Source organism: Nelumbo nucifera, chromosome 7, assembly GCF_055504915.1.
Source record: "Nelumbo nucifera cultivar China Antique chromosome 7, China Antique-T2T, whole genome shotgun sequence".
Taxonomy (NCBI): domain Eukaryota; kingdom Viridiplantae; phylum Streptophyta; class Magnoliopsida; order Proteales; family Nelumbonaceae; genus Nelumbo; species Nelumbo nucifera.
The window spans coordinates 11,051,099-11,073,115 of record NC_142655.1 but is presented as its reverse complement, the minus strand read 5'-3'; the positions used below and the strand labels follow the sequence as shown (position 1 = coordinate 11,073,115).

The 22,017-nt window shown below is 37.0% G+C and overlaps 2 protein-coding genes and 1 pseudogene across 4 annotated transcripts; all 3 read left to right on the top strand.

The window, feature by feature from the left end:
* The first annotated feature begins 279 nt into the window (after window positions 1-279).
* Window positions 280-945, top strand: LOC104608932 (metalloendoproteinase 1-like). The gene has a single exon (XM_010275059.1). The coding sequence runs from the start codon at window positions 280-282 to the stop codon at window positions 943-945; it is 666 nt and encodes a 221-aa protein (XP_010273361.1).
* A 5,363-nt stretch (window positions 946-6,308) lies between these two features.
* LOC148790161 (zinc finger protein CONSTANS-LIKE 14-like) lies at window positions 6,309-7,396 on the top strand (annotated as a pseudogene).
* Window positions 7,106-22,017, top strand: LOC104608852 (uncharacterized). 3 transcript variants are annotated; one of them, XM_088891333.1, is made up of 9 exons: window positions 7,106-7,246; window positions 8,326-9,968; window positions 10,556-10,782; window positions 10,862-11,194; window positions 17,775-18,021; window positions 20,207-20,335; window positions 20,421-20,636; window positions 20,744-20,867; window positions 21,377-22,017. In XM_088891333.1, exons 2-9 carry the CDS (start codon window positions 8,418-8,420, stop codon window positions 21,613-21,615), a joined length of 3,066 nt encoding a protein of 1,021 aa, XP_088747459.1. In that variant the 5' UTR covers window positions 7,106-7,246; window positions 8,326-8,417; the 3' UTR covers window positions 21,616-22,017. The 3 variants fall into 3 exon arrangements, with proteins under 3 accessions (XP_088747459.1, XP_010273259.1, XP_010273257.1); XM_010274957.3 differs by lacking the exon at window positions 7,106-7,246 and adding an exon at window positions 7,786-8,076 and having other exon boundaries at window positions 20,744-20,859; XM_010274955.3 differs by lacking the exon at window positions 7,106-7,246 and adding an exon at window positions 7,786-8,076.

The following is a 22,017-nucleotide window of genomic DNA, read 5'->3' as shown; positions in this document are numbered from 1 at the left end:
AACAATCAAGCAAAACAAAACCATGCATACATGAACGAACCAGAGCCAAGTAATGGTAGCTACATAGTCTTCTCTCTTGGCATTCATCGTCCTCCTTGTCCTCCCTCTCCTCCTCGTCTTTCATCTCCTCTCTCAGTCTCATGGTCATGGCGAAGCTGACAAACCAGAAGCGTTTCAGTTCCTGCATCAGTTAGAAGGATGCCACAAGGGAGACTAGAGTAAAAGGTCCCAACCAAGTTAAACATTATCTCCAGAGATTCGGCTACCTCAACCACCATAATGACGACGACGATTTCGACCATCAAGACATACCAGCTGTGCTACAATCTGAAAGAAATGAGGAGCCTGGATGTCGAGACGGTGAAACAAATAATGCTGCCTCGATCAGGCAAGGAGAAGAAAAGTGTATTCTTGGTGTTAGTGGACACAAGACCACCCTCGGCTTCTCTTCCCATTATACCTTCTTCAACAATACCCTTACCACGAAGTGGCCACCTTCTAAGATGCATCTCAAATGCGGGGTCCCCAACATCTCAAATGCATCCCCTTTGTTATGTGGAATTAGGCAAGTGGGCAGCGGTAACCAATTTCACGTTCGAAGAGACTCAAGACCTGTCCAGTGCCGACATTAGAATTTCATTCTTCAAAGGTGATCACGACAATGGTAGTCCGTTTGATGGACTAGGAGGGGTTCTTGCTCATGCCTTTGCACCCAATGATGGAAGAGTGCATTTTGATTTGGAGGAACGATGGACAAATGGTATCCGTGCCGATTGGATTGATCCGGCATCTGTGGCGGTGCACAAAATCGGCCACTTGCTTGGGCTTGGGCACAACTCTGAGCACGATGCTGTTATGTTTCCCTACATTGATGTGGGAACTCAAAAGGTGAATTTGCACCCATACGATATAGAAGGAATACAATCTCATTATGGTATTCATTGATTACCGCTACCACTTCAACTTGTTGTTTCATCTCGGCCGGTCCCATCCTGCTCTTGCACATCATATGAAGAAATATTTGCCTTTTAATGGCGATCCAATTACAATCGCTTACAGTAATAGCCTAATAGGTGGAGGTGGGTAAAGGCATTGCAGGAGAAGAAGAAAAAGATGAATAGTAGATTTGCCCTTATTTAATATTATTTTTAAAAAATTAATCTATTTTTAAAATTTTATTAAAAATATTACTTTTATTATATTAGGGCCCAAAAGTTGCCCTTATCTGATATAACCCCTTTATAAATCTAAAATGTCGTCCAATGGGGCAGGGGCCAGGTGCTGCCCCCTGTAAAACTTCAGGTGTTTTTATATTTTTAAAGCTAAATTCATCAGCTGTTTTTGTTGCAATTTGCATGAATTTGACATTACCTAAATACAGCAGCCTGCAGGCGGCTGCAGCGGTAGCTGGCTACTGTTGTCGCGAGACTCGCGACCAAGAGCTAAGGAGATGATACCCATCCAACAGTAGGTCCCGATCCTTGAATGGTAGTAAAGGTAGCAAGCTATGTGGTCCGTCTGATTTTTATGCATTGTTTAACCCAGGTCTGTGGGGCCATAATCAACAGTCAGGATAGGCACATCCAACGGTGGGCCCGCTTTTAGAAGTATGGGTGTCAAATGGAAATGGTGGCCCCTCTCTGACTCACGTTCATGCCTGTATTCGAACTTTCGGTAGACGACTCAAACTCAGTTCCGGTTCAATGTTGTCCAGCATAATAACACTAACAGGGATCCGTGCGATGCACACGAGAAAATCTGAAAATTTTAATAATTTATTTTTATTTAATGTTGACTTATAAAAAGTAATAATTGTTAATTGAATATGAATAAATATTTTTTAATAAATTTAGTTTTATTAATAATTTGTAGTAATTTTAATAATTTTTATTGTTTTTATCATTTTTAAATGAAATTTTGATTATTTTTAAAATAAATAAAAATAATTATAAAAGTTAACATTTTTATTAATTTCACTAATAATTAAAATATGTATAGGAATAACAACAGGGTGGATTCAGGGTAGGGCACCCCATCCCCGCCCTATCCCCAGTGTCATGCGGGTTCAAGGCAAGGTAACCACTCCTCAATGTCGGGCGAGTTCAGGGCCAAGGTACCCCACTTCTCATCAAGGATGGAGAATCCTCGAATTTCCCTACCTCGTCCCTAATATTGAGTGGGTTCAAGTAGAGGTATAAATTGGGTCGCGATGAGTCAGCATGACATGACCCACATATGGCCCGCACAAAATGCAAGTTGTGTCATGCTGGTCCAGAGGCGTCCCGGGCCGTGCCTCCTTCCTCTAGGATAATTTGGGGGGTCGGTTCGGCATGGCCCACGGCTCGAGCTCGCACGAACCCGTGCAATGCCGCACACCAAGCCAATCTCAAGGCAAGGCACCCACTCCCCGTCCAAGGTTTTTAAAATTGGACCGGGTAGGGAACCGTTCTGGGGTCAAACGATATGTTTGTCGAACAAATGACCCGCTCTAACAAAAAAAAATAAAAAATCAGAAAAACAAAAAAAAGGCCAAAAACTGTTGTCTGAGTTGATGGTTCGACCGCCCAGGTCAGCGGTTCGCTAACCAAATAAACGGTTTTTGGACAAAAAGCGGTTTTGGGGTGAAACAGTGTTTAGTTCCCAATTTTTTTGGTCTAACCATCTGGTTTGATCCAGTTTTGAAAACACAGTCCTCGTCAACCCAATATTCAATTTGATGATAGAAATGATCCAAATGAAATATTGAGTATCAACCACATGGTAAATTTCTAAAAGTACACTAAATTGTCTTTAATATTCAAAAATGTATTTTTGTGAAAATTTTGGAAAATTTATTGTACTTGTGTAATTTTGAAAATTTATTTAAACTTTTATTAAATAATTCATTTTCTTTTTAAATGGTTTACTTACAGAATTATACTAATTTATCTTATAATTTCTAATATAAACTAACCAATAATTTCCTTTTTCCAATATTATACTAATTTATCTTAATAATTTGTGTAATTATTTGTTCAATTTATAGTTTTCCATTTCCCATAGTCATTTATCTTTAATAATTTTCAATAATTTGCAATGAAAATTACATATTTTTCAATGATTTTCCAAAATCTATCAAATGTAATAAATTTTCCTAAAATTTCCAAAATATTCTAATAATTTTCAATAATTATTTAATGCATTTTAAATAAACTTTCAAATACTTTATATCTTTTAATTTCAAAAATGTTATTTTATAAAAATGTAGTTTTATGAAATTTTTTTAAAATTTTATTACATTGTGTAACTATGTGGATTTATTGAATTTTTTTAAATTGTTATTAAATATATTTTTTATTTGGTAGTTTACTAACAAATTACTAACAAAATTACACTAATTTGTCTTTTATTTTTCAATATAAATTAATTAATAGTTTCATTTTCTAACATTAGAATATTTTCCCCCCATTTGTATTTGTTTATTAACTATAATAATAACAATAACTAAAATTTTATACTTTTTGATAATTGTTAAATATAATTCTCAAATTTATAGAAATTAGTTAAAAAGTTAAATTTCAATAAAATGTTGTTAATTAGTTAATTAATAATAATATTTATTAATTTTTGGTAATTTACTAATCGTACTAATATGAATATTTAATTTTTGATAATTTACTAACTATATTTATTAACTTTTGATAATAACATTATTTAATACTCATTGAATATGGGTGGGATTAAATATTAACCATATTTAACTATTTATTAATTAATATGAATATTTTAAATGAGGGAGAGTGCATATAGATTGGGGGGATGCATTTTAGGGAATTGGTTTAAATGAGATATCTTAGGAAAGAGATTATAGGAATATTTTTAGGTAGTTAGGTGACATGGCATAATGGGAGTGGTGAGAAGGGGAGAGGAGAGAAAGTCAAAGAGAATGTAGGGTGGGGATAATGGAGCAAGGAGAGGCATGGTGACAGGACTCGAGCTTTGTTAGCGCAAGTTAAACAATAGAAATACATAAGAGTATATAATTGTTTTATATTTGAACTTTTTAATAAACAATCCAATCAAACTCAACTTGAGTTAGTCGGTTTTCTAGTATTTTAGATCGGCTTTGGTTTAATAAATATATATTAATATTTTATATTTTAAATTTAATTTTTTGATATGGGAAAGTAGGAAAATTCCCATATTTGTTAGTCTAAAATATTTTATATCATAGATTTAATTTTTGTAATTTATTTTTTAATAATATCATTATAATTTATGAAACATAAAGTTAATTTTTTTAAGTTTAAATCTTTTGAACAAACAAACTAAACCGAAAATAGACCCAAATCGATACAACCCGAGTAGGTGGATTTTCACTAATGGTCAATCGGTTTCGAGTGACAAACTACGGACTTGACTAGATCTATTTGGTTGGCAAAACAGCCTACAACTGAACTGAACTAATCATTGAACACTCCTACTTCCAACTAAATTTATAGTCTAATATCTAATAAATAACAATAGTTTAATCTCCAATAATTATTGTAATTTTATAGCAAATGTACACAATCATTGAAAATAAGTTTATAATGAAAATATAATAGATATATAATAAAAATACAATAATTACAAAAATATAATAAAGACTAAAAATGTACTAAAATAGTCAATAAATAGTGTAATCTTAAACAATAGTTTAATCTCTAATAAGTATTAATATATAAATTATAAAAAATATATAATTACTAAATATAAATTTATAACAAAAATACAATAAATACGATAAATTAAATTCAAAAGTTAAATAATAGTTTTTAATCTCCAATAATTATTGATAATTTTCTATTAAATAAAAAAATAAAAATACATTTATAAATAATTATTGAAAGCATATTTATAAAACAACAATAAGTAATTACTGGAAGTAAAATAAATATTAATTATAGTAAATATAAATATATAATGAATATGCACTATTACTGTAAAATTATTACTAATAAATATAATTTTGTTGATAGTTGTTTTCTATAATTATTTATTGATATAAGTGAAATTAGCTATTTACAATATTATTTACTTATTTAAATAAAATTGTTATTTAAGTTCTTAAAACATTAATTATTTATTAAATTTAATAATCCATAAAATTATAATTGTACTATTATTACATAATTCGTTATTAATTTTGTAAAATATTAAATTATTATTAATATGAATATTATGAATTCTATTATAATTATTTCTACTTTTAAGTTTTTTTAATTTATAACATAATTTCGTTATTTTAACTATTAATAATTTTGTCATGTTAAATATTTATATAATATGTAAAATATTTAAAAATTTTCATTATTTGAATTTTATTTATTTTAATGTTATTATGTAATATTAAATATTTTGTTATATTATTTAGTTATTTTTAATGTTTTTATTTAAGATTTTTAGTTATTGAAATATTTAAATAATATTTTATTTTTTAATGTTAAATTCTTATTATTTTGAATAACATTTAAATTGAATAATTCGTAAAACTATAGTTTATATTATTACTACATAATTTCATGATGAATTTTATAAAAATATTGAATTATTAATAATATAGATATTACTAAATCTATTAATTTTTTGTGTTTTGAATAAATATTTTAAATTTAATATATAATTTCGTTATAACATTTAAATAGTTCTGAATTTTTTAACCGAACTTTGTTTAGATAGATATAAATAAAAAGTAGGGATAAGATAAATAGAAATTAGAAAAAAATTTAGGATGAAGTGGGGGGAAGTGGTGCCACTTGGCTAGACATTAGAAAAGTAAATCCCTATTTCTTTACGGTTATTATAAATAGCAAAACATATATGATTTCCTTATTGATTTAATGGATAATTATGTAGAATTAAAAAAATAAAATGAATAAATTACAAAGACCCCTCCATATTTTGTTTTGCGAGAAAGACACCCTACTATGATCGTGAGAGAAAGACCCCTTTTCGTTGAAATCCGCCGTTATAATATTTTTTAATCCCCATACTACCTTGTACCTGTTCATCTTCCCTAACCTCACGACACGAACAGCAGCAGTAGTAATCCCTCTGTTTTCCGTTCCTCTCGGCCATGCCGCCACAACTCGTTGCAGCGGCTAATGGTAACAGGGGGTCTTTATTTGAAGTCTTCAAATAAATATCTCCTTGCTCTGTTCTGTTTAGGGATTTCGGCTCGCTTCTCTTCGTACTCCATTAACAAACACTTTCCTCCCACAGCCAAGATTAGATTCCTTGCTCCGCTGAGACTGCTAGGATTTTTCGTTCCTTTATTTATAGTTTAACTCTACACGATTTCTTATTTTTCCCCTTTTTTTATTTCCTTTCCATTTGCTAATAATGGATCAAACCCTAACAAGTCAAGAGCCACGCAGAGCATCATCCTTTGTGATTTCTGCAATGAAGATATCACTGTTCTATACTCCAGAGTTAACTCTGCTAAGCTGTGCTTGTTCTGCGACCAACATGTCCACTCCGCTAACGCCTTATCCCGTAAGCACCTCCGTTCTCAGATCTGTGATAATTGCTCTTCCCAACTCGTCTCTGTCTGCTGCTCCACCGATCATCTTGTTCTTTGCCAAGATTGCGACTGGGACGCCCAGCAGCTGCTTGCTGTCCGCCACACACGAGCGTTGCCCGGTTGAAGGGTTCTCCGGCTGCCCTTCAGCGCTTGAACTCGGTTCTATTTGGGGGTTCGATCTTTCCGACAAGAAGTATGCCATGCAACTGCCGCAATCTCATGTTCCACAGATGGGTAGTGACAATTTCATGATGTTCCCGAATTGGGGTCCCTTGAATTCGGTTGTTTCGGATGATTCTTGGGTGTACAAGTCGGCTGCAATGACTCTTCAGGATCTGATGCTGCCCAGTGAAAATGGTAACAGCGGTAGTTCCATGTATCCGAGTGTTCCTAGTGCTGAGATTCTGATGTTTGTCGAAGAGGCTGAGTTCTAGTTGCGGCAAACAGACCCAGGTGATATTTAAGCAGTTTGTGGAGCTGCTTAAGCGGGATCCGGTACACCTGCCCAACAGAGCAATATGGAAGATCTGGAGTTGCCTGGTGGAGGTGATGAAGCTACAGATACCACTCAATTGTTGCATCAGCAAACCATTTACGTCTTTGCTTATGTTGTCTACTCGGATAGATCTAAGAGAGAACAACAATCGTCTCATCGAAGATAATATTCCCTGGGACTGAAACCCCTCTGACCAGGCAGCGCAGGTGTAATTTCATGCTCTTGTTAACTCGTCATCTGTTACGAGTTCCAGTGATACTTGGCTTGCTTTATTATCTTCTATTTTTCTATAATTGTTCATTCTCTTATTTAACTATCTGGGTTCTTGAATAATTAGTAGATTTTCCTCTCTCACACTCTTTCTCCCCTCCTCCTCCTCTCCTCTTTGCTGGCCTCCGATAGGATGAAGAATTTATAAAAATAAATAAATAAATAAAAGGAGAAAATAGAAACGAAAACAAGCATAATGAGGAAAAACTAAAATTTTCTTACCGAACCTATGATAGATGTTAGAAACATGGTTACATGGTGAATGGAGAAGAAAGGGGAGAAGAAAAAGGGGAAGGGAGAAGAAGAGAAATCGGAGGAGAAAGAAGGAAAGAGAAAAATGTGAAAGAATATGAGGTAGAAAGGATTACGGCCGCTGCCGTTCGTGTTATGAGATCGGGGAGGATGAACAGTTACAAGGGTATTATGAGGATTAAAAAATATTATAACGACGGATTTCAACGAAAAACTAACGAAAGGGGTCTTTGTCTCACAGTCATATACAGAGGGTTTTTACCGCAAAATAAATTACAAAGACCCCATAGTACGGAGGGTTTTTATAATTTATCCAAATAAAAATTAAAAAAAAAACAGAAAATTATGAAAGGGTATATATATATATATAACGGCTCCCACAGTTCTACTCTCTATATTTTCTTCATTCTTTGAAAACGAGAATCAAAAGTTTGATCGTCGAGCTCGCGAGCAGCGGAAAGAAATGGCAGCGTCAGCATCTCAAGGTCTCTTCTGTCAACCAACACTCTGACAGGTGAGTTCATTCACTCTTCGCTTCTTTGGGTCGTCTGCTTTTTTTTTTTTTCAAAGGTTTCTCTGCTTTTCCTTGGCCTTCTTCACCTTGGATTAGTATAAAGTATGTTTCAACTTAAGGGTTTCTCCCGACATTGTCCTTTTTTTCTGTTCTTATTCCATTTTTTTACTGAATCTGTTTGGTTCTTCCATCATTGATAGTGGCAATGGAAATTTTCAGTTTTTAATTTTTCCCCACGTATGATTACAGATAGAATGCTTAGCGTTTGAAAGTTGAAACTGGGCTGAAGAAGAAGGGATTTCTGATCAAATCAGGTTGTTTGAGAGTTGGTATCAATAGAAATGGCATGGCTCAGAGCTGTTTCTAGTGCAGCAAAGTTGGCTGTTAGGAGAAATCTGGTTCAAGCGGGGTCTTATGCGAAGAGGGCACGGGTGCTTCCATCACAGAACCGATATTTTCACTCTACGGTCTATAAACCGAAGGCGCAAGCTGCGCCAGTTCCTCGGCCGGTGCCCATATCGAGGTTGACCGATAGCTTCCTTGATGGCACGAGTAGTTTCTACATAGAAGAGCTGCAGAGGGCTTGGGAAGCTGACCCCAATAGCGTGGATGAGTCATGGGACAATTTCTTTAGAAACTTTGTTGGGCAGGCCGCCACATCGCCCGGTATCTCAGGCCAAACGATTCAAGAGAGTATGCGCTTGTTGTTGCTTGTTAATGCTTACCAGGTTAATGGCCACATGAAAGCCCAGATAGATCCTTTGAGGTTGGAGGAACGTGAGATTCCTGATGATTTAGACCCTGCTTTTTATGGGTTCACGGAAGCTGATCTTGATAGGGAATTCTTCCTTGGGGTGTGGAGTATGGCTGGTTTCTTGTCTGAGAACCGTCCTGTACAAACTCTGCGAACCATACTAACACGACTTGAACAGGCCTACTGTGGGAGCATTGGCTATGAGTACATGCACATTGCTGATCGTGAAAAGTGTAACTGGTTGAGAGACAAGATTGAGACACCGACCCCCAGGCAATACAACCAGCAGCGCCGAGTGGTAATTCTTGATAGACTTATATGGAGCACTCAGTTTGAGAACTTCTTGGCCACAAAGTGGACAGCTGCAAAGAGATTTGGTCTTGAAGGTGGAGAAACTTTGATTCCTGGTATGAAAGAGATGTTTGACCGAGCAGCTGATCTTGGGGTTGAAACCATTGTCATTGGAATGTCACATAGAGGAAGATTGAATGTACTGGGTAATGTGGTTCGGAAGCCACTTGCTCAGATTTTCAGTGAGTTCAGTGGTGGTACAAAGCCAGTTGATGAAGTTGGTCTATACACAGGAACTGGTGATGTCAAGTATCACTTAGGTACTTCTTATGATCGACCAACGAGGGGTGGGAAGAGAATCCATCTGTCTTTGGTTGCTAATCCCAGTCATTTGGAAGCTGTAGATCCAGTTGTGATGGGCAAAACTCGTGGGAAGCAATATTACTCTAATGATGCAGAAAGGACAAAGAATCTTGGGGTGTTAATCCATGGAGATGGAAGCTTTGCAGGGCAGGGTGTTGTTTATGAAACTCTACATCTTAGTGCTCTTCCAAATTACACGACTGGTGGGACCATCCACATTGTGGTGAACAACCAAGTGGCTTTCACAACTGATCCAAGATCTGGTAGATCTTCACAATATTGTACTGATGTGGCTAAAGCCTTGAACGCCCCTATTTTTCATGTAAATGGCGATGATGTGGAAGCAGTTGTTCATGCTTGTGAGCTTGCAGCAGAGTGGCGCCAGACATTCCACTCTGATGTGGTGGTTGATATAGTATGCTACCGTCGATTTGGACATAATGAGATTGACGAACCTTCTTTCACACAACCTAAAATGTATCAAGTAAGAGTTTCCAGACTTTCTGTGTATTTTAATACTTATTTTGTTTGAAGGCATTTCTTTTCCTTTTCATCCTTAATCCTTTCTCTTCAACTCCTCATAAGTGTTTTCTTTTCTTCTCATGTATTTTCCTTTTTTTTTGTGCATGTGTGTTTGCATTCTCTTTATGTGAGCAGCCAAGGCTGTCATCCTTAAGCTAAAACCTCAGGACTAAGATTTTCACTGTTGAGATTGGTAAGATATAGTCAGGTTCCAAGGTCCAAGGATGGGATTGTATCCCCTTCAAAATGAGACTGAAGATTCTGTGTAATGATGTTTATACATTGGGTATATAATCCTTGGTGTGAAACAAAATATGTTTTATCCCTTGCTAAACATTTAGAGTATTGAATCACTTTATCTTTTGAAAGATGGCTTTAATAACCCATCTAAGGAGGACACTACCTACCTCAGGTTTATTTTTTCCAGCTGGGGGAGAATGGTATCCATTTCTGGTGTCTGTATAATTTGGCACTTCATTCTATTGTTTACATATCCCACTGAAAAGAAATTCTACAATCTCATAGTGCTGGTGCATTTGGCACTAACAGGTCATTCGCAACCATTTATCTGCTTTAGAGATTTACCAGAAGAAACTCCTAGAGTCTGGGCAAGTCGAACAAGAAGACATTGACAGGACACACAACAAAGTTAGTTCCATTCTTAATGAAGAATTTCTGAACAGCAAAGATTATGTCCCCAAAAGAAGGGATTGGCTTTCAGCTTATTGGTCTGGGTTTAAATCACCTGAACAGCTTTCACGTGTCCGAAACACTGGGTATGTTTATATTTTCTGTTCTTCCCTTGTTTTCTACATGAATGTAAATTTTGAACCTATTTTGTTGATGGTTTCACAGGGTTAAACCCGAGATATTGAAGAGTGTTGGCAAGGCAATCTCTACTCTTCCTGAAAATTTCAAGCCTCACAGAGCTGTAAAGAAGATTTTTGAGCAGCGTGCTCAGATGATTGAAACAGGGGAAGGTATTGACTGGGCACTTGGGGAAGCACTTGCTTTTGCTACATTGCTGGTTGAAGGTAACCATGTTAGGTTGAGTGGTCAGGATGTTGAAAGAGGTACATTTAGTCATCGGCATGCAATAATTCATGATCAAGAAACTGGGGAGAAGTACTGCCCTTTGGACCATGTTCTAATGAATCAAAATGAGGAAATGTTTACTGTCAGTAACAGGTGACATTCAGAAACTTCCCTGTTTTGTGACATTCTGTTTATAACTTTTTTGTTATCTCTTACCATTTCTGCAGTTCATTACTTATCAGTGTCCTTTACTTTCCTGTCTCAATACTAAATTCATCTCTGCATTGATTGAAAATATAATAGTAAATTTCTAGACTTGAAAGCATAGTTTTCAAGGCGTCTAGGCGATTCTGGGCGACACTGGGACGCCTAGTCGCCTAGTTGCCTAGGCATCGCCTAGGCGATAAAAAATTTATAATATAAAAATATGACTTTTGGCTAGTTTCCTAGTTTTATATACCATTCAGCATGTATGTTAATTGAAAAAATAGCAATTCTCTTTATAAGAACATTAAATTTCCTCTAAAAATGTGGCAAATCATCACATCTAAAAGATAAAAATCTTTTACATATATTAATTTCATTATTTTCAAAAATAATACTGCTATAATAAGTATTTAATAGAGAAAATTCATATTAATTAGCAGCTAAAGATGGTTATCAACTTTATATTATAAATATTCAAGATGGAAAGTAAAATAGGAAAAAAAACAAGGATGGAATTTCTGTTTTATTTAAGTAGAGAGAGAGAGAGAATAGAAAAAATAACTTTATTATTCTATTCTTTCTTTCCTCTTTCTTTTCTTTCTTTCTTTTTCTCTTCTCAAAACCCTTTGATCTTTTAAATTTCAATAGTAAAACATTAAAACAAAGTATAATTGATATATATAGCATATAATAAAATGTATTAACACATACATTAATAAGATCTAGCAATATAAATGATATTATAAAAGGCGCCCGCCTTGTCATTTTTGTCGCCTAGGCGGGCGCTCAGTCGCCTAGAAGGGCGCCTAGTTGCTAAAAGTCAAGGCATTTGGGCGAGGTGCCCAGCCAAGGGTGCCTAGTCGCCTAGGCGACACCTTGACAACTATGCTGGAAAGTCCTATTTCTAAGACACCAATAAACTGATTTATTTCTCTATGGGTTCTTTCTTTGCTTCTTTATCTGCATTAGGTGATCTCCCTCCATGGATACTTTAACTTCAGTAGAGCTAAGGTGTATAAATGAATGCTGTATTAGGGCCATAGGGAAGAGCCTACAGTCTAGCATGGCCAACAGTTGAAAAATGTGTTATTAGATGGCATGAACATCTATTTTACATAAAAACAGATCTCCTGGGGGTGAATGTGTTATTAACTTGTTTGGTTGGACATTTTGAGCGTGAAGTTAATAATGTGACAGTAGCAGAGGCTTGGCTCTGGAGGCATGATTATCAGTTTCAGGAGTCAAATGGTAAGTAACTAATTCATGATTCATTTTTGTTCAGCCTCCTGGCCAGCGGTGATGTGGGATATTTATTTAAGAAGGGACCATGGGAAATGGGGGATACTTAGCTATAGTTGGGCAATTGGAGTGCCATGGAACGCTGTTCCTCTAACTAGCAGGAAACTTGTCGGAAAGCTAGGAAGTGATTACAATATGGATTGTTGTTGATTGATGCCTTGAAATTATACAAGCCATTATGGATTTCTTCTGTACTGATGACATGAACAAAGTAACTGCCACCAACAAAAGGACACAATAAACAGCTGAGAAAACAAAAGAGACAAAGCAATCCTACAGGAATTAGGGCTGCAACTTCGGCGGCTCGGTTTGAGCATTTGCTAAAATTTGAATGGGCCCAACCTTGAGAGCCCAGGCCCAATGCTGTAAATTCAAGTCAGCAGTCAGGTACCCCTCTTGCATTCATAAGAGGAATGTGCCCCCAATACAAATTTTTACTCGTAGCCTTACTATTACTAAGACTATCTTTTGTTGAAATCCATTTGCCCATTCCATAGTCTCAACTCCTATGAAGTCTTCCTTCCTATGGAAGACCAGAGTAATCTCATAATTGGGGAAGTTTCCAATTATAAAAACCTGATATGCCATGCTATTCTTTTCATAATTAATAAAACCTTCATGGATGTATTCATGATAAAAACATCATATATTGATGATGCCTAAAGAATCTAATTCAATGTGGCCCAAGATTCGTAAGCATAGTTATCAAGGCAAATGCCTAGGTGACAACAAGGTGCCTGTGGAGTGTCACCTTGCTCAAGTGCCTAGTCGTTTTACCTCCCCTTTTTGTACTTTTAAGTTTCACATAGTTTCATACCATTAATAAAGTTTCTTGTTACTGATAAAAAAAATCTTTAATTTTTGAGATTATAACAATAAATAGATATTTTTAAACTAAAATTAATCATTTTATGGATTTACATATTAGTTTCTTTTTATTATTTTCTTATTTGTTAGGGTTCAATCAGCACACATGTTGGTTTATGCCATCTTGAACCGTCAAAGAATTCAAAACCCAGAATAATAAGCAAGGAAGATGATGGGAACACTTCCAGGCTGAGTATAGCAACTTGGCTCACTTCTATAGTTCCAGACTTCCAATACACCTATGCAAGAAGACATACGTGAGAGGTCCATGTTAGCAAGCTTGTTATACTTGATAAAGAGTTCGTTAGTTCCATTCATGTGCAGAGTGATGCAACTAGTAAACAAGGAACGTAATCAGATGTGGAACCTAGCTTTTGGCCCAACTAAATATTTCTTATCTCCTATTTCTCTCTTTCTCTCAGGAGAAATGAGCTCCCTCAAAGAAGCTTTTTGTGATAGGTAGTTCCTATCAATTGGTATCAACATCCTCTCAATGGTAAGCACTTATTGTCTACCATGCAATAATGTGTTAATCAAATTGAAAGAGATCTCAATAAATTTTCATGTGACATGAGAGAGATTGAAGAAATGCTCTCGACTATCCTCATCAAGATTTTGAAGTCCATTCAAAGTGAGAGCAAGGAGAGCAAATGTGAGGGGTCGAGTTAGGGTCGCAATCATAGAGGTGGAGCAAACAACTGGAAGCAGACAAGACCAGATTTCCCTAACTACTCTAATGAGGATCATGTACCTTGGGTTAATCCTGAAAGGTACTTTGAGTACCATGAAATCCTTGCTCACTAGAGGGTCCCAATCGCTTCTATATGCTTAGACAAAGAAGCAATTCTTTGGTTTCAGCGATTTCGTTCGTCACATTCTCAGGTGACTTGGGCTTATTTCACCGGAGCTTGTCTAATTTGGACCAATTGGCTTCAAGGGTTATGACAAGCAACTATCAAAGCTTAACCAAGTCGGTGTGGTTAGGGAATTTGAATGGCTTGTAACCAAAGTTCATGGTTGGCATCGTTAGGTTGTTTCATCGGGGGTTAGAGGATGGAATCAAACTTTTAAGTGAAGACTGCGCAGCTCACCACTGTTACGGCTGAAGTGGGCCTAGCTTGGTTATATGAAGAGAAGTTGGGTTGATTCAAAAGGCTTCGAACTAAGCCTCTAGACCCAATATTTGTAGACTCCACCCTTACCTAGGTTACCCAAAGACAAGTTGGGCCTACCTATGTTGCCCCAAGGCTCACCTAAGCCGGATATACCTGCCCTAAGACCGATTGTGCCCTTTAAGAAGGTAACTTGGGTTGAGGTGCAAGCCCGAAGAGAAAAAAAAGGGGCTTTGCTAAAATTGTGAAGAGACATAAATGAAAAACCTAGCATGGCTGCCTACGAGGGAGGTAGGTGTCCATATTGGTTAATAGTGGAAGCACTTTAAACTTTATATCAGAGAATGCAATTATTTAGCTTGGGTTGGTTAGACCCACCCCAAGTTCCCTGTGCAAGTGGAAGATGGAAATTGGCTCCCCTGTGTAGCGGTTTGTAGTGGATAGGAACTCAAAATACAAGGGCACATTTGGGTAGACTTGTATCCATTGATCTTTAGTGGAACTGATATTGTTTTTTGTGTTCTGATATTGTCTTTGGTGTTCAGTGGCTATGCCAGCTAGGACCGATGGTTTATGACTAGGTTAATTTGATCGTGGAGTTCTAGAAGAATGACTAGACCTTGAGACTGTGTGGAACTAAAGTTGTACAGCCCCAACCTATCGCCCTGGGGTTGCTGAAGAATAGTGTGGCAATGGGCCAGCCCACTCTGATGCACTTAAGCCTATTACCCCAACCCACTACTAGTTAGTATTTACTAATGAAGTTGAATCTAGCTTGTCTCCTTATTAGCTGCAATTGCAGGCCTTGTTGATTGAATACTCAATAGTGTTCTTGGAGCTTGTGGGCCTACCTCCTAAGAGGGAAAAAGACCATATAATCCCTATCTTGCTTGGGGCCCCACCAGCCAATCTAAGGCCTTAAAAATACCCCCACTACCAATGTTAAGAAATAAAATGTTTGGTGCAAGAGATGTTGCAATGTTGGATTATTCAAAGCAACGAAACATGGCAATTTTGTCTGGATTATAGGGTGTTGAATGCCATAACAGTCAAAGACAGGTTTCCCATACTGCTCATTGATGAATTGGTTGATGAACTCAGAGATGCATGTCTATGTTCTAAACTAGACCTCAATGCCAGGTACCATCAAATTAAAGTTCTCCATGATGTCCATAAGATGTCCTTCTAGACCCATGACCACTATTACCAACTCCTATTCATGCCTTTTGGGTTATCTAATGTCTTCCACCCTTTTAGTAACTCATGAATGACATCTTTAGACTCCATCTTTATTAAGTTTTTCTTTTTTTTCTGATCTTTTTCGACAGTATCTTGGTCTACAGTTCCAATTGGGTACCTCCAACATTTGAGAACCACCCTAGAAATCTTGAAGCAGCACCAGCTAATAGCCAAGGAATCCAAATGTGTATTTGGATAGAAACAAATGCACTACCTTGGCCATGTGGAAGAAGACGGGCAAGATATGGTAGATCTTAAAAAAGGTGGCTACTTAATGAACTGGGCCCACCCCATGACAGTCAAGAACTTGAGGGCTTTTCTAGGCCTCTTTGGGTATTATCAATGCTTTATTGCAGCCCCTTTGACTCAGTTACTCAAGAAGGAAGCATTCCAATGGCCGAATGAACCTTAAAAGGTCTGTGAGGCCTTGAAGCAAAGCAAACAAACAATAGCCACCTCCCCCCCCCCCATTTTATCCCTGCAAGACTCCCCAAAACCTTCTTCATAGAGTTTGGCTGAACTAAACATTTCTCTTCTTCTCTCAAGAGGACCAAACTCCCTAAAAGAAGCTCATGTGGTAGACAGTTCCTATCAGAATTTTGGTCCAATCACTTCTTTTCTTCTTATGGAGTATGTTGATTTTCTATGTTTTAATTGAACTTTATACATTTTTGTGAAGATTATAGATAATTACTAGCAAAAGAATATTGCTGGTTGCTATGAAACCTAGGAAATTACCCCAGTACATCTGGTACTGATGGTTTTTATTTTAGAAGTCCACTACCTACGCGATTAGGAGACAAGGTACTCCCCTGTTGCCTAGCCTTGCCTTGGTGCCTTGAAACCTATGTTGCTGAGGAGGGCATACATAGATTATCCAGTTGATGACTAGGGTCCATTGCTTGGTGCTATGGTACAATCTGGGGTTGATGATGAATGTGGATTCAAGTCTTAGAGTGCCTGTTTTGTGCAAGAAAATGCAGAAGGTTAGGTCTTTATCCAGTCTATCTTTATGAGACAACAATTGGACGCTTTTGATGAACTTTGAGAGTACCTTCTAAGTTTTCTGGCACAAGGTCCAGGATCTGTTGCTTTGATTTCATTGATTGTGTCATTGTTGTCTTTGATCAATCAAGTTGATCCTGCATGGTTGTTCGCTTTTTGTACCATAAGAATTGCTTTCAAGTACCTTCTAAGTTTTCTGGCACAAGGTCCAGGATCTGTTGCTTTGATTCCATTGATTGTGTCATTGTTGTCTTTGATCAATCAAGTTGATCCTGCATGGTTGTTCGCTTTTTGTACCATAAGAATTTCTTTCAAGTTCTCTGATTTATCCATCCAATTTGCAACTCTTTTAAGTCTAGTACTGGAAATGTATATTTCTGGGCAACCATTAGATCTTCTCATTTGCAAATCTAGAGGGTGTTTGACATTGTTCTGTTTAATTGCTGTTGTGTTTAAATAGTTAGTCACATCAGTGTTCTGCATAAATGGGTAAACATCATGCTTGTTATGCTCATCTATGCAAAAGAGAAAAGCCATTGTAAAGGCACTCTGGAATTTCATGCAAGGGGTTGATTTTAGGGATTGCTGCAAGGGCTTCAGTGAAGTGGCACATTGGGAAATGAAAATTAAACTATTTATTTTGGGTGGTCCTATTCTACTTGTAACAAATTCTTTTTTTTTTTTAATATTATAACAATTTAAACGTTTAATCTGCACATACCTCTCTACCAAATGCGAGAAACATTGTGTAATTGGGAGGGTGTTGCATTAGTGATTATGACCAAATGGAAGGCAGATAAACACCACTGTCCTAAATAACCTCTTATATAAGTTTAGATGTTTTGAACTATATTTTAATTCCTCTGATCATTAGCATGCATTTGCATTTTAGAATATGTAATTTCTGTTGCTTTCCTTTTCAAAATGAAACACCATATTTAGTTTGGGCTAACATACTTTGGCTTTTGTTGGATTCCCTCTTCTTCCCCCTGTCCCATCTGCAGTTCTCTTTCAGAGTTTGCTGTCCTTGGATTCGAAATGGGTTATTCAATGGAAAATCCAAATTCCTTGGTACTCTGGGAAGCTCAATTTGGTGATTTTGCAAATGGCGCTCAGGTGATGTTTGATCAGTTCTTGAGCAGTGGGGAATCGAAGTGGCTACGTCAAGCTGGACTTGTTGTGCTGCTTCCTCATGGGTGTGATGGTCAGGGCCCTGAACATTCAAGTGCACGACTGGAGCGATTTCTACAGGTATTGTCCAAACATCTGATTTTCATTTTGCCTTGTGGTGGTATTACTTGGGTTGGTTGTCATATTGCAGTTGCCAACTTGCCATGCAAATTTGTTACCTGATTTGAAGAATTTCTACTGCATTGGGTCTGGGCCCTTGAACCATTTCCCTTAGCATTTCAACAAATGTTCAACCCAGTCCCACCCAAGTTTCACCACCAACTGCAGCCAATTAAAGGTCAAACATAGGAACTGACTGTGCGAAAAGTAATACAATCCAAGCTGAGCTGCATAACCTGGGTTCACTTGACTAAATTGTTCAACTTCAACTTCAACTAACTAGGCCCTGGTTAGGTCAGGTTAGAGTTTGTTGCTTTTTGGGAGTTGGAGGGTTGGAAGGTTGAGTAGTTTTTTGCTTCTTTCTTCAGGGTGATTGCTCATCACTTGCGTTTGTATCCTTCTTGCTCTTTTTTTTTTTTAAAATAAATTATCTTCTTTATTTATCTTCAAAAATATATATTTTTTGTAATTTTAAATATAAACTTAGATTAATTTTTTTAAATATACTTTTATTAGTTTATATATGGTGAAGCTTGTGGATGCTTGGCCAAGCCCAGATATATATTATCAGGCCCAGGGTGAGGGCTGAGCCGAGCCAGGCCTAGGCAGCCCAAAATTCTATTACTACCCTGTAAAAACCCAGCCTGGGCCCAGTCCATGATCATCCCAAATTGGGGTGTTATTTGTCAGCACAAGCCCAACCAAATCTCTAGAAAATGTCAGCCTGGTACAACTTAGAGGTCGTATTTTTCCTTCCTAAATTGCACCCTGTTTCTAATCAGTTTGTTCTGTCTATAAATTCTTCATTTTTTGGGCTCCGCACCTAAATCATCAACCAGGTTTATAATCTGTGAATTGAATCATTAACCAGGTTTATAATCTCCATACGCGCGCGTGTGTGTAATATGTTCCAATGCAATTATCATATAGCAATTTTCAAACATTTAGTTTTATTTCCTCCAAAATGGTGATGGTAGAATTTTAAATTATTTTTTTAAATGAAATACCCTTTTAGATAGGCTGTAACTTGGGTGACTGAGCTGGGCTTAGGATCAACCCAGGCTCTATCCTAAATGTGAAACCTAATGCCTGGGCTTGGGTCCAAATCAAGGTTAAGCTGATCTTGCAGGCCTGAGGCCAGTTTAACCTAAACCCAAACACTTTTGGACCTATGTTGGCGTTGCATTAGGTAGGTATATCATGGCCTCATATATAATTATTCTTGTTTCACAAGAAATCAGTATTTTCAATCTGTCATTTGCCTTGATGGTCAGACCAGTGACCCAGTCACAATACAGGTTTGGATCAACCTCTAACCTGCCATGTTACAAAATCTGTTGACCTGGTCAACAAATGTCAACCTGGATGGCTGAATCATTGACCATCTGATCCATTCAGCTGGTTACTGGGTTTTGTATTATTTTATCTTTTTGTTTTGAATTTTTATAGTGGTGACATCATGGGTTTACCTGTTGACCTGGAGAGAAAACGGTTCAACCTTTGGATTGGGTCTTAAAACTCCAAAAGAAATGAATCAAAATTGGCTTAAATAGTTGAAGGGTTCTTTGCTATAAACATGGTTTTAAGGTTCAAATCCTCTTAGATGAGTATTTTGACTCTATTTGTATTTTACATCATATATTTAGCATGTAACCTCAATGAGATCAAGCCAACAATAGGCTTCCAGCCTACATCATACTGCACTGGGCTGCACAATGCCTTAACCTGAACCTGGCGCAAGATTTTACTTGGCCCAAGTTTTCAGGCCCTGGCCCACTCTGAAGCCAAAAAATTTGGACCCATGCCCAGGCAAAGATGGAATATAGCTGGGCCAGGTTGGTTTAAGGCTTTAAGCCTGCCCAAGTTGCAGCTCTACTTTCAGAGCAGCTACCTACCAAGCATCAATTAAATAAGATCACTGTATGACCCCTATTGATGAGTGCAGGCATTGCTTCTATATTTATCATCTATCAATATTCTTTCACCTGGAGAAGGGCAAACTCTTCTGATCTAGTTGGTGCCTCCCTTTAATAATTTGCTGGCAGTTCCATTATCCCAGAAGTCTCATGATTATTTGCATCCCTTTATCTTTAAGCATTAAATTAAACCCTATTTGTCTTGCTGCTCACTTGTACACTAAATGCAGATGAGCGATGATAATCCCTATGTTATACCCGAGATGGATCAAACTCTTAGGAGGCAGATCCAGGAATGCAATTGGCAGGTCGTGAATGTTACAACCCCTGCTAATTATTTCCATGCTTTGCGGCGCCAGGTATGTACTACTATTCCATCCTAAACCCCTGATGTTCAAGATGAATTTCTTCTATTTGCTTATGCTGTACAGTTTCATCTCCCAGATACACAGGGATTTTCGAAAGCCACTCATTGTAATGGCTCCCAAAAACCTGCTTCGCCACAAGGATTGCAAATCAAATCTATCTGAGTTTGATGACGTCCAGGGTCACCCAGGTTTTGACAAGCAAGGGACCCGTTTCAAGCGCCTTATAAAGGATCACAATGTTCGCTCTGATCTTGAGGAAGGCATTAGACGCCTGGTTCTCTGCTCTGGAAAGGTATTTGTTTGACAGCTGTTTTCTTGTTTTCTATTTGTATTGACAAGAAATCTAAGGTACACCTTTGGAAATTGGTTTGATGTATACTTGTAATTTATTGTCTGTAGGTATGTTATGAGCTTGATGAGGAGCGAAAGAAAGTTAGTGGCAATGACGTTGCAATATGCAGGATAGAACAACTATGCCCTTTCCCTTATGATCTTATCCAGCGAGAGCTAAAGAGGTATCCAAGTAAGCTCATCTAACTTGAGAAATGGAACAGGTATCACTAGAATTGTGTATATTAAGAGGAAGAAATGTAGGCAGTGTATTTTAGCAATACTGCTAAGACTTGATTTTAAAGCCACAACTATTAAAAGGTAAAAGCTATCACATGTTTTGTGAATACCATGAAACTCCATTTGAATCTAGAAAAGAAATTGTTGATTCTTAATAGTTGTTCCATCTGCTGTTTTGAGTAAAATTATATTTTAAAATTAAGACTTGTCCCTCCAGTATCAGGTTCAGTCTCCATTCAAATCTGTATGCATATGCTGCTGTGTTAGTTGCTAAATCCTGTTTCATTTTTTCCTTTTTCTTTCTTTTTTTGTTTTTTATTTTGATGACAGTTATGGTGTGCCATTTTGGTTATGTTTTTAATAGTTTAGAGCTAGGATTGGTTTTGACGTTATTTGAATATGTTCACAGTATGGACCCTGGTTGACTTGTTATGTGTTTTGTTTGTGGTTTTTATCTTTCAGATGCAGAGATTGTATGGTGTCAGGAAGAGCCCATGAATATGGGTGCGTACAATTACATAGCACCTCGGCTTTGTACTGCCATGAGGGCACTGGGGAGAGGTACTATGGAGGACATCAAGTATGTTGGGCGTGCTCCATCTGCGGCCACAGCCACTGGCTTCTACCAAGTTCATGTCAAAGAACAGACTGAACTTGTACAAAAGGCAATGCAGCCTGGGCCAATCAAATATCCATACTGAAGGGAACTTCCATAATTTACTGCAAGGCAACAAAAAAGAAAATGATGATTCATGGAAGGACATGATGTTATCCAAACTTAAAAAATTTTGATCCTAATATAAAACCCATGTGTGTGGTATACGAGAACATTTTTTCCCAAAATCCATACAATTGTTTTCCTCTTCTTTGTCACCTTTTAGGTTTCCAATACCATGATAATATTAATGGATTTCGGAGAGAGTTTAAGAGATTTTCACATGTGATATGCATTTTGAATTTTTCAGTTTTCCTCAGCTACGGAAAATGAAATGTGTAATGAAATCGAGTTTTTGACTTTTTCTTTTTTTCCCCCTTTATTCCTCCTTTTCTTTTGCAATGTCACATTTTAATGTATTTGAGATTGCTCGTGTTCTTTCTTTCTC

What these genes read in the sequence shown, in the direction of transcription:
- LOC104608932 (XM_010275059.1), top strand. Translation starts at nt 280, where the DNA reads ATGACGACGACGATTTCGACCATCAAGACATACCAGCTGTGCTACAAT.
- LOC104608852 (XM_088891333.1), top strand. Translation starts at nt 8,418, where the DNA reads ATGGCATGGCTCAGAGCTGTTTCTAGTGCAGCAAAGTTGGCTGTTAGG. An exon ending in CACAACCTAAAATGTATCAA is followed by an intron (nt 9,969 to 10,555) that starts GTAAGAGTTTCC and finishes TGGCACTAACAG; the next exon opens with GTCATTCGCAACCATTTATC. An exon ending in TGGTTCTCTGCTCTGGAAAG is followed by an intron (nt 20,637 to 20,743) that starts GTATTTGTTTGA and finishes TATTGTCTGTAG; the next exon opens with GTATGTTATGAGCTTGATGA.